The 14,494-nt window shown below is 55.6% G+C and overlaps 1 protein-coding gene across 1 annotated transcript; it reads left to right on the forward strand.

Moving 5' to 3' along the window:
• Window positions 1-9,707: 9,707 nt before the first annotated feature.
• On the forward strand, window positions 9,708-14,075 carry VOLCADRAFT_63274 (uncharacterized protein; the record flags this gene model as incomplete). Its single annotated transcript, XM_002953100.1, has 11 exons — window positions 9,708-9,917; window positions 10,299-10,444; window positions 10,766-10,829; window positions 11,142-11,205; window positions 11,429-11,499; window positions 11,821-11,913; window positions 12,311-12,356; window positions 12,480-12,553; window positions 13,029-13,113; window positions 13,544-13,632; window positions 13,977-14,075. The coding sequence occupies 11 exons, from the start codon at window positions 9,708-9,710 to the stop codon at window positions 14,073-14,075; spliced, it is 1,041 nt and encodes a 346-aa protein (XP_002953146.1).
• Window positions 14,076-14,494: the final 419 nt, after the last annotated feature.

Raw genomic sequence — 14,494 nt, forward strand, 5'->3', positions numbered from 1 at the left:
TGGGGGGGGGGGGGGGGCGCGATGGGTCGTTGCAGACGTGCGTGTATGTGTGGGTGGGTGGGAGGGGGAGATGCTTCGTATCTAGTGGTGGTGGTGTGAGTGGGATGGAGGCGGGGGGTGAGGGGGAGGGGAGGGGAGGGCGGGGGGAAGTCTTGGCACGGCAGATTTCGCTTATCCTCCTCCTCCTCCTCCTCCTCCTTTTCAAGCAAGTGACCTTTTGGAAGTCGGTAGCTGACCCAAAGAGCTTCCACACGTTTCCCCTCTTCCCCTTCTTCCTTCTTCCTCGGAGCCACTTCCTCCCTCATCCAACAGACCGACCGCATATACGTAATACGACATACCACGCACACGCACATACACACACACGCACGGTGCATATTCTTCTAGGTGTTTGGCTTATACCCACTCTTTCCCCTCCCCCCTAACGATGTTATTCTCGAGCTAATAACAACTTTGCCCCCAAACCTGGCTTCTGTACCCGCTCCCCCAATTCCCACCTTGTATTGCACCTTGTCGTACAGTGTACGACTTATGGACGAGGTCAGTCCGGAGGGTGCGCCTGGCTTCCGCATGGCCCAGGTGTTTGGTACGGTCGCGTACATGGCGCCAGGTGGGTGACCGTTAAGGTGGTTGTTGAGGCGGTTGTTAGGGCCGTCATTGTGGTGATCGTTGTTGTTGTAATGGGCGTACGGCGGTTGTTGTGCTTGGGCTGGAGAACTGGGTCGTATACGTGCAATGTCAAAAATGTGTATTAGAGAACCCCCGTAAACCCCCACTGCCTTCAACTCATTCACCTCTGCCCCCCCCCACAGTCGCCTGCCCTTCCTTCCAATTCCCCTCTCTCCTTTTGGGTTTGTCCTTGCATTCTTTGTTGCCGTACATGGCGGCGCGTGAACCTGAATCTCGCCCACGGGCCCCCCTTCGACGGTTGCGTGGCTGAACCTGCGTGTGTCCCTTGTTGACGGCGCGCTGGCTGTACGGCGTACGGCTCCTGCCGATTCCTCTTTGGCGGGGGGCACCTCTTTAGAGTGCTTCTCGAAAGGTGCGTCCGGGATTGGGTTTGGGGTTTGGGGGGTTTGGGGGAGTTGGGGGGTTTGGGGGGTTTGGGGGAGTTGGGGGGTTTGGGGTTTGGGGGGTTTGGGGGAGTTGGGGGAGTTGGGGGAGTTGGGGGAGTTGGGGTTTGGGTTATTAGCGGGATTTGGGTGCGGCGGCGGGAACAGCCCTGGGTGTGTGTGTATGGTGGTGGTGGGAGGGCCTTATGGAATGGGTTGGGTTGGGTGGGTGAAGAAAAACTGAAGCCCCTCCGCGCATCAGGGTTGGCAACCAACAAACCGAGAACCAACTAACAACTGAACCAGAAAACTAACTAAACACGTGAGCAGCCATCTTGACGTAGGGGAACTTGCCTCCCCACCTCCCCATTCCTTTCCCCCCTTCTACCCACCTGCATTTCACTGTTGACAGTTTTAGGGTTTTTTCGATCCTCCCTTCCCCTCCCTCTTCGCTCGCTCATGGTTCGTCTTTCCCCCTTCTCCTCTCCCTCCCCTCCCGCCGTTTGCGACACAGGTCGGCTGCTGGGCACCTCAGTGGATGTGTTCGCATTCGGCATTGTAAGGGGTTCCCCGGGGAAGTCTACCTCGCGGGGGAGGGGGGATTGGGGGTGGGGACGGCGGGGCGGATGGGTGCGGGCCGGAGGGGCGGATCGTGGCGGGGTTGGGTGATGCGGACACCCCCCCGTTATCCGCATCATCCGCAAACCTCCCTTATCCCATTCTCCTAGTCTGATTACTCTGAGATGCTCCTCCCTGTTGCTGGTGACGGTGATTGTAGTGTGTGATTGTAGTGATGGTGGTAGATAATTACCAATCTTGACGCCTGCCTCTTTTCCCCTCTCCCCTCTCCCTCTGTCGCCACACACCTACCAAACCCACTACCCCAGCTTATGTGGGAGCTGATGCACTGCAAACCACCTCATGCTGGAATTGACCCCAAGGTAAAGGGTGTGTGTGTATGTACCACATATGCTTGTTGTTTGTCTCTCTGTCTCTCTCTCTGTCTCTCTCTGTCTCTTTCTGTCTCTCTCTCTGTCTCTTTCTGTCTCTCTCTCTGTCTCTCTCTGTCTCTCTCTGTCTCTCTCTGTCTCTCTCTGTCTCTCTCTGTCTCTCTCTGTCTCTCTCTGTCTCTCTCTGTCTCTCTCTGTCTCTCTCTGTCTCTCTCTGTCTCTCTCTGTCTCTCTCTGTCTGTCCCGCTGGCTGCTCACCTATCTGAGCGCGTTGCGACCCCCTTAACCCCTCCCTTTATCGACTTACTGAACCCCCTCCCCCTTTTACCCCCTTTCCAGGCTTTCCCCGGACCAACCCCAGGCTTGCCTTTATTCTCCACGTACCCCTCTCCCCTCCCCTAAATCCCCTCCCCTAAATCCCCTCCCCTAAATCCCCTCCCCTAAATCCCCTCCCCTAAATCCCCCTCCCCCCGTCCCCCCCTCAGGAGCTTCCCCGGCTGGTGGCTCGCAACCACTTGAGACCCGACTTCCACCCGCTGGCGCCCCAGGACTACAAGTGAGGCAGGGGAGGGAGGGAGGGGGGGTAACAGGGGGAATGGGTGGGTGGCGTACAGCCCTCCTGGATTGGGAGGTGTTGTGTGTTTGACAGCTCCTGGAGTGCCGTCATTACCCGTTTTCAAAGTTGTTTGATTGCCATAATGGGGGCCCCCAAGGGCGTCAAACAGACAGACGAACAGACAGATTGACAGACAAGACGGCTGACCGAAAGAATCATTTTAACCAGGAAACGCAGGATGAACCAGCCCTAAAATTTACTACTCTACCACACAAAAATGGTGTGTTTAGTCGACATGATAGCCGCGTAGCTATATAGGCGAAGGATAAGTGAACCGCTGATGGCGCGTTCGCGGTGATTGTTCGCTGTGTACGACGTATGCAGGTCTCTGGCCTGCAGCTGTTGGACCCCGGTTCCGGAGCGCCGCCCCTCCGCCACCCACCTCATCTCGCAACTTCAAGCGCTTCTGGGCCACGCCAAGGCAGCTGCAGCAGCGCAACGCCAGCAGCACCGCCGGCACCAGCAGCTACAGCCGTCACCGCCGCCACCGTTGCCACCGCAGCAACAACAACAGCCACCGCCGCCACCGCAGCAGCAGCCGCCACAGCCTGCTAGGCGGCAGCTGACTCGTTTTCCGTCTGCCCAGGCGGAGACGAGGTTGGCGGAAAGGGTGGTGAGGGAGCAGGCGCATCTGCAGGCGGCAGCGGCGGCAGCGGCAGTAGCAGGAGCAGGAGCCGCCGCGGGCGGCGCCGATGCCATAGCCGCCGCCGCCGGTGCGCAGCAACAGCAGCAGCAGCAGCAGCAGCGGCAGCTGTCACGCAATGGATCTCAGGGTTCGCACAAGCCAGAAGCCCCCCCGGCGGCACCGGCGGCTGTAGCACCAACTGGTGCTAACTCCCCCGACGGTCGGGAAGTGTCCTGGGGGGGATCCGACCCACAATCATTTCGGAAAGCGCAGCTACAGCTGCAGCTACAGCTACAGCTACAGCCGCAGCAGCAGATTCCGATGCCGCATATGCAATCGCCGCGGCAGATGCGGGGATCCGCGCCCGGGGTTAATAGTGTGAACGAAAATACCAACAACAACAACAATAACGACAACAAGGTGTGTGGCGCCTCTCGCGCGGCTCTCGCTTAGTTCGGTTCGCAGTCTTCTGCGCCGCTGTGATGCCTAGCCAGGGGCTGGGAGAGCGCCCCGGCTGGCGTAAGTGAGGGAGGGAGGGAGGTGTGCGCGGAGGAACAGACGGACATAGAGCCGCGCACCCGTCCCCGCGTTATTGTATGCTGTGTTCCGGCCTGGCCAGGGCCCCCGACGGTGCTCGTCGTCCTTCCTCAGGGCGAGCTTTGCCCACAGTAGCCCCACCGCAACATCAGCAACAACAACAGCAACAAGGGAGGGGATGGTAGTGGTTGTGCCGTTAATGGTGGTGCTGGTGCTGGTGAGAGGAAGGAGCCAAGCATGGGGCCGTAGGAGTCAGGACTCAGGAAGGGCGGAACCCCCCCCCCACCCACACAAGCATACACCCGTGTCGGCCTCCAAAAAGTGCTGGGTATAATGATTGTTGTGACGGGAGAGGTTGGGGGGAAGAAAAAAACTGCATCAAAACGATTTCCCCCGCCCGCCCTTTCCTCAGTAGTGCGTTTCATGGATGCTTTTACCTTGTATGTTCCAACTGTTCTTGCTCAGCGATGGCAACCTTTCATTACCTTTTACGCACGCACACCTAAACAATTACGTACATGCATTCCGTGTGTGCCGGAATGTATGTACGTAATTGTTAATTTATTACGGGGTTTTGAACTGCTGTTGAACGCCCGGGAATGCTCTCGCCCAAATCGTGGCAGGCGAAGGCGGCCCGCGGCTTGTCGCAGGTGCATGTGTGCATCTATTTATGTATTTATATATGTATGTACGTACTGCGCAAGGGAAAGGAAGAAAGATGGCGGAGGGAATCAGCGGAAGAAGTGTTGCAGTGTTCGGGAAGTATTAGGTAGGTAGGTAGGTGGGTAGGTAGACAGCCAGGCAGGTGCGCAGCTTGAGCGGCAAAGCCGTTTGTCCGTTCGTCCGTTTGCCTGCCTGCCTGTCTGTCTGTCTATTCGTCGACCGCCCTGTACTCCCGAACCCCGCAATTACCCCGTTGCGAACTCCCCGTTCAGTTCGGAGACAATGCACGAACGGAATGGACCTAGTGGCTAGGCGGCTGGGTGGCTAGGCGCATCTGATGTGAGTGCGGTGCTTTATAGAATTGATAAAAAAATAAGCGGGGGATGGATCCGCATCGAAGGACTCGGAAGGGCTCCAACTAACTAGGGTTTTACAACTCCCGTCTGCGACAGATCCTGCACTCGTGTACGACATCTGGCCCCGTACACCACCACCACACCCTCCGCCGCAGATGGAAACAGCAATCCTCAAAATGTGGAACGGCTCTAGGGTCTTGTATGATGGTTATGGAGAAGGGGAGGGAGGGGAAGAAGGCGGCGGAGGGTGAGAAAGAGTGAAGGCGAATGGGATCAAGGGAGGGGCATTCAGATTCACGATTCGGAGAGATGCAGGGACAGTTTTTCAATTGACGTTGTCTTTGTTGTTGATCAGCGTTACTTGGACGACATTGCTTGTTGATGTTGTTTACTGCTGTTGCGCTCGTTTTCGGCTTGTTGGTGAAGCAGAGTCCTGTTGCAAAGGTGGTGGTGGTGGTGCTGCTGGTGATGAATTTAGGGGTGTGGTGGAAGCGAAGGGGTTTTAGGTGGCGTGTGTGTGCGTGCGTGCGCCTGGGGTGAGTGAGGTGAGACGTGTAAGCGACGTGCTGGGGGTTGGGACAGCTGTGTACTGCGATGAGTTGGTCATCGGTGGTTGATTGCCTGCGCTCTACAACCACCACCATAGCGGCCACCACATCAACTGCGTTGCTGGGTGGTCTTGGTTAAGGAATTGTTGCGGATTGTGCCCCTGCCAGCGCCCGTGGCCAGAGCTGATATGCCGCCGCTGCTGCTGTGGCTGCTCTCTGGGGCTTGGCGTCTTCCGCCGCTTCATCATCGCTATGATTACAGTGATGTTATTGTTCGCGTTATGACCATTATCATAATATTTGACAATTGCCGTGACCACTAATTATGACAACACATATTACCAAATCGTTCCATCACGATATCATCATCATCCCCACGAGCCCTCCCAACCATCCTCGCCGAATTTGGTATTAATATTGTTATTATTCCTCATTTGGACAGCTCACGCTGCTGCTGCTGGCATGCCTTGTATGCACGCGCACGCGCATGTGTTTGCATCTCAGCATTGAAAAAAGAACCGAAGCGGCGGGTATGAAATGGCTGGCGGTGAGATTCACCGACGCTAGTAGCTTGGCAGCAGGGTGGTAGAATTTGTTGATTTGTGGACGCAGCGGATGACGAGGTGGGACGGCGGAAGCGGAAATAGCCGTTGTGATGCATTACATGAAATGCTCACCTCGTTGGAAGCCGCTCGCACGCCAGAAGAGGAGTTGGTCCAGCAGGAGGTACTCGTGCGTGTGCCTTTGTGCATTTCCTTGGCTAAAACAGACATCTTGTGGAGGTGGAGCAGGAGCAGCACACTCAGGCACGAAAACCGTCCAGAAACTAACCACGATGACATGGCTATTAATGGAACGCCCCCTGTTGCCGCCATTCTTTCCGGAGTTAAAAACGTTTATTCCGTTAAGGGTTTCAGGGATTTTACGTTTTTCCGTAAGTTCGAGGGTATGACCAATCTAACACTCTGGATGTACCGCATAGGTTGACGCGGTGCCACACGAGGAAGTGAATACGGTAGGGATGAAGGCGGGGAAAGAGGCTGGAGGAGCTTTGGTTTTTATCGATTTGGTCATCGGCCCGCATGCATTATGTTAATCCTTGTGAGCCTATTTTCATAAAGGCAGGTTGGGTTTAGCCCAACGGTTTGTTAGTTAGCACAACCGACTAGTGGCCGGTGAAATGCACGTGCAGACATCTGGAACTACCAGGTGGGTGGAACTGGCTCTTGTAATTCTGTTAGCCGCCGGTGGCGGGCTACATGGAAATGGATGGCCGTGGGTTGGCCTGGGTTGACCTTGGTTGGCACCTGCCTGTCACTGGGCACCCAAAGAATTGAGGTCTCACCCAAAGGGCACTTTCACCGCCAGGCAAAGAAACGCACGCAATGGTGGACACCCGAGCATTCGTGGGTGTGCGGTGAATATGGTAAACAACTTTGACCTTACCACGAGTATTCTTCCTCGCAGCTTTTCTGACGAGCATATGTTCCTTGTCACATTACATACCGTTTCTCACCCACCACCACAACGTGTGGTTCAGCCATGTATCTGCCTCCCATGTATACCAGGCTCTGGACTACCTGAAAGATAACCCCTTGTATGCTGACATCAATATTGATATCAGCCTTTCTCGCGGATGGGCATAGCCACGATGGCGCACTCTATGAGTGCCTTGTGAAGCGCTCAGTGCCTGACAGCCTGAGCCTGCTCCATGTCGATGCAACGGTCCGTGCACGTGCCGTCAGGGTGCAGTTGCGGACGGTTATGATGCTGAGGCCGTCCCTTCAGAAGTCAAGATTTGCTCCGACATGCACAGCGAGGAGTCGTCGTCTGTTTGCAGTGGCAGCAGTTGTAACACTGAAGACCCCGAATTTCACTTGCCTCTGGCTGAAGAGGATGACATGTATGCTGGGGACACCGATGTTCTTGTGCATGAGTGGGTTGGCAACACACTTCCATATGCTGCATCAATATACAGCTGCATCAGGTGCATTTGCCGTACCGTGCGAGCTCGCACAGCAATCAAGTAGAGAGTATGAAGATAACCTAATGCAGTCATCGCCAACAGAAAACATAAGCCTCCAGCCTCACGCCGTCCGCCTTCTACCTACCACTCATATTTCCCACGTTAACAGGTCTCTGCCATGTTACCTCTAGTTCGGCTCATCCCTCAGGTAAATTGCGCTTGCCGCTACTTTTGCCATTCCCATTCGCCTCCACCCCGCCTTTGTTTCTTCACAGAAGTGGCGTTCTCCTTCACCGCAGTTACGTCTCCTCTATGTGAGGACCTGGAGAATTTATTCATGAGAAGTCGTGGGAGATGGCTGAGGTGGCCATCAACTTCACTGAGGTGGCCGTCAACTTATAATTAGCTGAGGTGGCCATCAACTTTGCTGACAGCCACCTTAGCCATCTCCCATGACTTCTCATGAATGAACTCTCCAGCATCCTCAGCAACAATTATGTGCACTTTCCGGCAAGCGACCCCCTTGCTGGTGGGGTGTGGAAACAGCTACTTTGGCATTTGTTTGAGTATGGAGCTGAGCTTCTTCATCAACTCTGCAAAAGCCTCTTCTCGGGTCCCTCCAGCCGTGTGGGTGTCCTCCATGTCAGCAGTGTGGTAGAATTTGTTGACTTGTGGATGCAGCAGATGATGTGGGAAATACAGCGGAAGCGGAAACAGCCATTGTGATGAAGTAGCAGCAGTGCCTACGTCTGGGTGCTGGGTGGTGCATGGCCAGGGGCATGGACAAACAAGGAGAGAATGTAGTAACGGTCGTTTCCCCTTGGTAATAGGACCTACTGCCCTCTATTTGTCACACTAGCGAACAAAGCAAAGCAGGGGCCTCAAGGGGCCCATGCAGTGGCATCACGTGCGATATCGATGACAAACAGAACATACATGTGTGTCTATCTATCTGTATGTATGTGTATATGAGCATCTGCATAGTTTGGCTCCTTCCAGTTGTTGGCATGGCAGCCATCCTCGGGGGTTGGGGAGTTGCTGGGGGCGGGGTTTAGGAATTTTGTATGGGGACCCTGCTGCTGCAGCCTCCTTCCTCAAAGGATTACTGTGGACCTTTGTTGCTAAAAATAGATACATGGATTGATATGTATGCATGGAGTGAGGGAGAGAAGTAGGAACATTGGGCTGTGAGACCAGGCGAGACCAACGGTGTCAGCTTAGCTTTTGTGCATTGCAGGCATTAACCGTCAATTCGATGTTGTACTCGTGATGTGCGGCCTACTGGACATGTAGGGAGGTTTTTTCTCTTATTGTACTGCGTTCATGGCTTCCTGCTTCCTGAGCGGCTGCCCAAGCACCCGTCTATGCAGCGTGCGGATGACCGTCTTCCGGAAGTTGGTAGAGATCCCTGTCATATCTTACCCCGTAGTTGCGGTTGCTCCAGGACGCTGAATGGGGTAGCACAACACGTCCAACCACGCAACCCACAGCTGATGCACATCCTGATGCCTTGTGAAGTTCCAAGCCAATCCTCTGCAGCATGTGGTGCGCCGGCATCAGCAGCCTGTCATCACCCGGTGAGCTTTGGAGATTGACGCCGCTGCCGCGCGCACCACCGGCGCCTAGCATACCGCCCCGATGCTGCTGCCGTTGCCACTTCCCAAGTTCGCCACTTGCAGCAATGGGACAACGGCTTTGCTCCTCGCCGTTTGACTGCCGACACCTCCGGTAAACACGACACTTTCCCCGATGCCGCCCTTTTCATCCATTATACTGGATGCTTCCGACAAGTAAAGCCTCGCTATAGCTCACGAAAGATGGTACAGGTAACGTACGAAAGCAGTGCAGGTTAGATTTGAATACAAAGCTCGTGACACGCCGGGACTCATTAAGATAGAACAACATAATACTCCAGCATTATAGAATTCAACCGCAGAGATTGCTCTTCGACTACGATTTATACTTCGAGCTGTATGTACGGCTCAAATCTGTGTCCTCCATTTACTTGCTGAGGCGAAAACAAATTGCCGCTGATTGCGAGAAAAATTGAGTAGGGTACAATTGCCATCAGAACTTATTCGCCATTATCCTAGCTGAAAGCTAAAGGATAGTGCTGTCCACGCAAGAATGGCTGTCATAGGTCAAGTCTACAACCGCAGCACGGCCCCGGCGCATTCTCAGAAGGATCTGGCCTCCGCTCATCGCTCGAAATTTGTGCATGGGCGTCAAGCAAGCGGCCGAAGCGGTTGTGCATCGACGCAGTTGCCGCTCGCCTCTTGCATCGGGCCGGTTCCGTTCCGAGCGCCCGGCACTACTAACACTGTTAGACGCCCAGCGTTGCGATCAAGTCGATCAGCTGCACCGGTGATCTGCAAGGCAACGACTGGCGACAAAATGACCGTGGCCATCACTGGTAAGGGCAGCGGCGCAATTTTCCTGACTCAGTCAGTTCATAACGACGTGTTGCCGCCGGTGTACAAGGACTTGAATTTCCTCGTGAACCCGTTTCCTGGGATCAAGTTATTTTGTCCTTTCCTTCCCGCAGGCGCGACAGGTCTTGTGGGAAGCCGCTTGGTCGCTAAGTTGGCCGCTGCGGGGCACAAGGTAGGTGGTAAGAGTAAGAGAGAAGGGGGAACGGCCGATGAACCGCAGGGAGGAGCGTGTGCATGTATGTAAGTATGTGTGTGTGTGTGCGTGTGCGGTGGGGAATCCACCGGGGAAACTTGGCTGGGGCCTTGGTTGCATGGAGGGTACGTGTCTGCCTCTCTGTCTGTCTGTCTATGTCTGTGTGTAGGTCCGGGAAAGGTCCCGGCTTTGCAGGCACATGAGCGGGCAATTCATCCCCTTCTCGCCCCCCTACCTCTTCCTAGCCCACCCAACTCAAATACCCCATCCTCACACACCCTCCATGGCCCCCTCCATCTCCCCCTCATACCCGGGGGAAATCGCTCCGCCATAAAACACCGCACGACACGACACGACCAGGTTCGGGTGCTCACTCGCAACCCCGCCTCTGCGCGGTCCAAATTAAGCTACCCTGGTTTGGAGTTCTTCGGGCCCTCCGAGTGGCGCCGGGGAGTGGAGGGCGCCACGGGTGTTGTCAACCTGGCTGGGGAGCCCATTGCGACACGGTGAGGGGCCGGGGGACGAATTGAGGGGGAGTGTAGGGGGCGGATTGAGGCGGATGTAATGGGCGATTTGAGGGGAGAGAGGGGGGTTTAGGGGGTGAGAGGGGGTTTGCATGTAGACGAGGAGAGGGGAGAGGGGTTGAAGGGGTGGGGGGGATAAGCATGGGGAAGCCCGTGTCTGTGTTTTTGACATGCCTTCTATGCCTTGACTTGACTTGAAATACAATTTGATGAGGGAAAATGGAGAAGTTCTCGTTAATGCAGATGAGTGTGTGTGTATGTGAGTATGTCCGTATGGGACTCTGTATGTTTGTCCGTGTCCAGGTGGACCGAGGATCTGAAGCGGAGCATCAAGTCGTCGCGAGTAGGGGCCACCACCGCCGTTGTGGTGGGTGGGCTCTGGAGTCCGAGGGCGGTCGTACGGGGGGCAGCCGTGTGGAGAGGGAGCGGAGCGGAGGGGAGGGGAGGGGCTAAGAAAGGGGGGAGGTGTCCGTGACGGGTTGGTGGGCTGGTGTGGGCTGGTCCTGGTGGGGCGGGGTGGTGCTGACTCGCCCTGAGGCAGGAAAGGGCAGGAAAGGGAACCGCAGCTGGACGGATGGATGGATGGCTAGGCCAGGGTCGCCGACTCCGCCGCGACAGCCCACCCCCTCCCTCCCCCCCGGGGGGGTTCTGTGCCCCCGTCTCGGCGCACCCCACGCAGGACGCGATCAAGGCGACCCCCGCGGACAAGCGCCCTGACGTGTTAGTGTCCGCATCAGCTGTCGGTGAGTTGTATGTATGTATGTATGTATGTGTGTATGTATGTATGTTTATGTTAGGTGGTTGGGTGGGGGAGGGAGGGAGGGGGGAAGTTGGAGGATGTGCTGAAAGAATGAGGTGTGGATGCTTCGGGGGGAAGAGGGCCGTGTGCATCCATCCAAGCACATCCGTACATCCGAACACCTATGCAGTGAACCATCCGTACATCCATTTAAACCGTACTTGCAGGGTTTTACGGTATCAGCTCTACTGCCACGTACACAGAAGACAGTCCGTCCGGCAATGACTACCTTGCTGAGGTACGGATGTACGGCACTGTGGTACTGTACGGCTATTCCTGAATAGGAGAACACGAGGCTTGGTGGGGTACTTGGTGGGGTGGGGTAGCTTCCCCGCTTCTTACACACGGCGTTTAAACCCTAAGTCGATGATGGCACGAACCCTTTCTCCCCCCTCCTCCCCGCCTCGTACTTCCTTTCCCGGCCGCCAGCCGTGCAGAGCTCTCCCCCCTCCATACGTCCGGTCATTGGTACTCCACATCCCCACCCCCACAAATTCTTGTTGGTAATTTCTTACGTCGTATTCCTGTAAATACCCCCCCACCCCTTCCCCGTGAGAAGGTGTGTCGTGTTTGGGAGGCAGCCGCTCAGAACGCTGCGGCCGCCGGGGTGCGTGTCGCCATTCTGAGGTTTGGAATTGTACTCGCGCCCGAGGTAAGAGGAGGGAGTGTTGGGGGAGGCGGAGGAGGAAGAGAGAGGTGTGTGTCAATGTTTTTGCGCGTGTGTGCCGGGGTCCGTTGTCGGGGCGGGGGTCAAAGGGGACAGAGGGGAAAAACACGTTCAGCGCCAGAGGGTGTTTCATGTGCGGGTTATCCCTCCCTTGACTCAGGATCCTCCCACGTGACTATTTATGTGCGTGTGTGTATCCAACCCGCGGTCGCGGGCCCCCGGGGGCGTTCCGTGTCTCCCTCCCCTCCCCTCCCCTCCCAGCATCATTTGCTTGCGTAGATCTCCCACCCCCGACCCCCCACCGCCCACCCGCTCCCTTCTATTTCCCTGTTCACGGTCTCTGTCCAAACCCCCCCCCCCTAACCCCCCCTTCGTCCTTCAGGGTGGCGCACTGGGCAAGATGCTCCCAGTGTTCCAGATCTTCGCAGGTGAGGTTGTGAAGTCGGTTGCAATTCGGTTATGGGAAGTTGGTTGGTGGTCAAACCCACCACGTTCATGGCCTCGTCCTTACCTAAGCCCTCTCCCCCTCTCCCCCACTGATGTTGCCGCAGGTGGACCTCTGGGAAGTGGGAAACAATGGATGAGCTGGATCCATCGAGATGATGTGGTGGATCTAATTATTGAGGTACGACATGCGTACGGCTGCTCTGCGGGCCTTCATATTAGGTTTTAAATGATAAACGTGTATTCCTTTCGCGCGCACATCTCTATGTGCATGTGTGAAGGGAACACACATATCCCCCCTGGGGGACCGCAACGTCAAAAGTACACTAGTAGTACTCCCTTTCCTCAAGGATGTTCACAGACAGTGTGTGTTTCCGCATCTGGAGTACTTCCCCTCCCCGGTCACCACCATCATCCGCAGCAGCATTATCATCATCATCACCACCACCATCACCACCATCATCAACATCACCACCATCATCAACATCATCATCATTGCACTCGACTATGGAACTTCGAGTTAGCGCCCCTCTAGACGCCTCCCCTCCTGAACACACTTACGCACCAAACATGCACACATCCAACACACGTAACACCCCCCCTCCTTATCCCGTGCGCTTTTCCTTCCCCCCACCCCCCATCACTCCGGTGATAAGGCCCTGTCCAAGCCAGCGTACTCGGGTATTTTTAACGCCACAGCTCCGAAACCTGTACGGATGAGCGAACTTTGTTCCGTACTAGGTGCGTGTTTGTGGATATGGAGATAAACATAGATGGATGTGGGTGGGTGGGCGGGTCGGTGTCGAGGCCTCAGAAGACACAGAATCTTCTAAGGCCAGAATCTTCTTCGACGGTATGATGAGGATATCCCGTCTTTGCCCCGTACTCCCCTCCCACCCACCAACCCCCTGCTCCGGAACCGTTGATAATCGGCACGTCGTAATCGTGACCTCTTCTCGAGTAACACACTGCATCTGCAGCCGCCCGTTTCCGGGCCCCGGCCCTCTGTCTCCTCCCGGGGTGCAGGTGTTTCCTGGCCAGGCCCGATGATGCTCCTCGAGTTCGGCATACGGCATTGTCCCCACCACCCACGCCCTCTGTCTGCCCTTGTGAGATGCTCCCCCCTCCCCCGTGGGCCTCTTCCCCACTTCCGTAACTGCTTCCTGATCAGGCAACATCCTTGGCCGCCCCAGCTGGTTGCCTGTTCCGGACTTTGCGTTGATGACCCTCCTTGGCGAGGGCGCCAGTGTGGTGCTTGAGGTGGGGGGGAGGAGGGGGTTGGGGGGAAAGGTGTATGTGTGTGAGAGTGTGTATGAACGCTTTTGTCTTTTTTGTGTTTGGGCCCCCCTAGTGTTTTATTGTTTTATTTCCTATAATTGTTGATGGGAAGGAGGGCGTGTGACTGCCTTTCCCCGTTTTACTCTTCTGACAAAATGAAAAGGGGTGGAGGAAATCATTTCTACGTCCAATCTTCGTGCCTGACGAGCTTGCCACTGACACATGCTCCGGAGCCCTAATAAACCCTATACGCTTTCCCCTCCCCCTCCCCTTCCCTGTCCCCTCCATCTCCCCTCCTCCTCTCCCCCCTCCCAAATCCCCCAAAGGGACAACGCGTCATGCCCGCGCGTACTCAGGCGGTTGGTTACCGTTTCAAGTACCCTGACTTGTCGGACGCACTGCGCAATCTGGTGCGCAGCAACTAACCAACCGAATCACGTAGGATACGATACCGGGGGTTAAGGGGGGGGAGAAACGGGTTTTGTGCCGGCGAGAGAGAGTGTTTGAGAGAATGAGTGTGTGTGTGTGTGTGCGTGTTTGCGTGTGTCTGTCTGTCTGTCTGTGGGAGAGCGTGTTTCATATAATATCGGACTGAGCCTGACACCATGAGCCAAAAGGACTGCTACCCTAAGTCTTAATGATAAATGCATATGTATCCTAAACAAGCCATGAAAATGAAAATGGTGTCACTAGATCTCCATCCTCGCCAGCCTGTCATCCCGCCTCTCGTCGCTACTTCATAACCCCCTCATCGTAATGAGTATATACAAGAAAAAATTATTATAATTAAAATAATTGTCATCATCATTAGCGTCGTCGTCGTCATCATCATCGTCATTATCAT

This window comes from Volvox carteri (genome assembly GCF_000143455.1).
Source record: "Volvox carteri f. nagariensis unplaced genomic scaffold VOLCAscaffold_34, whole genome shotgun sequence".
Taxonomy (NCBI): domain Eukaryota; kingdom Viridiplantae; phylum Chlorophyta; class Chlorophyceae; order Chlamydomonadales; family Volvocaceae; genus Volvox; species Volvox carteri.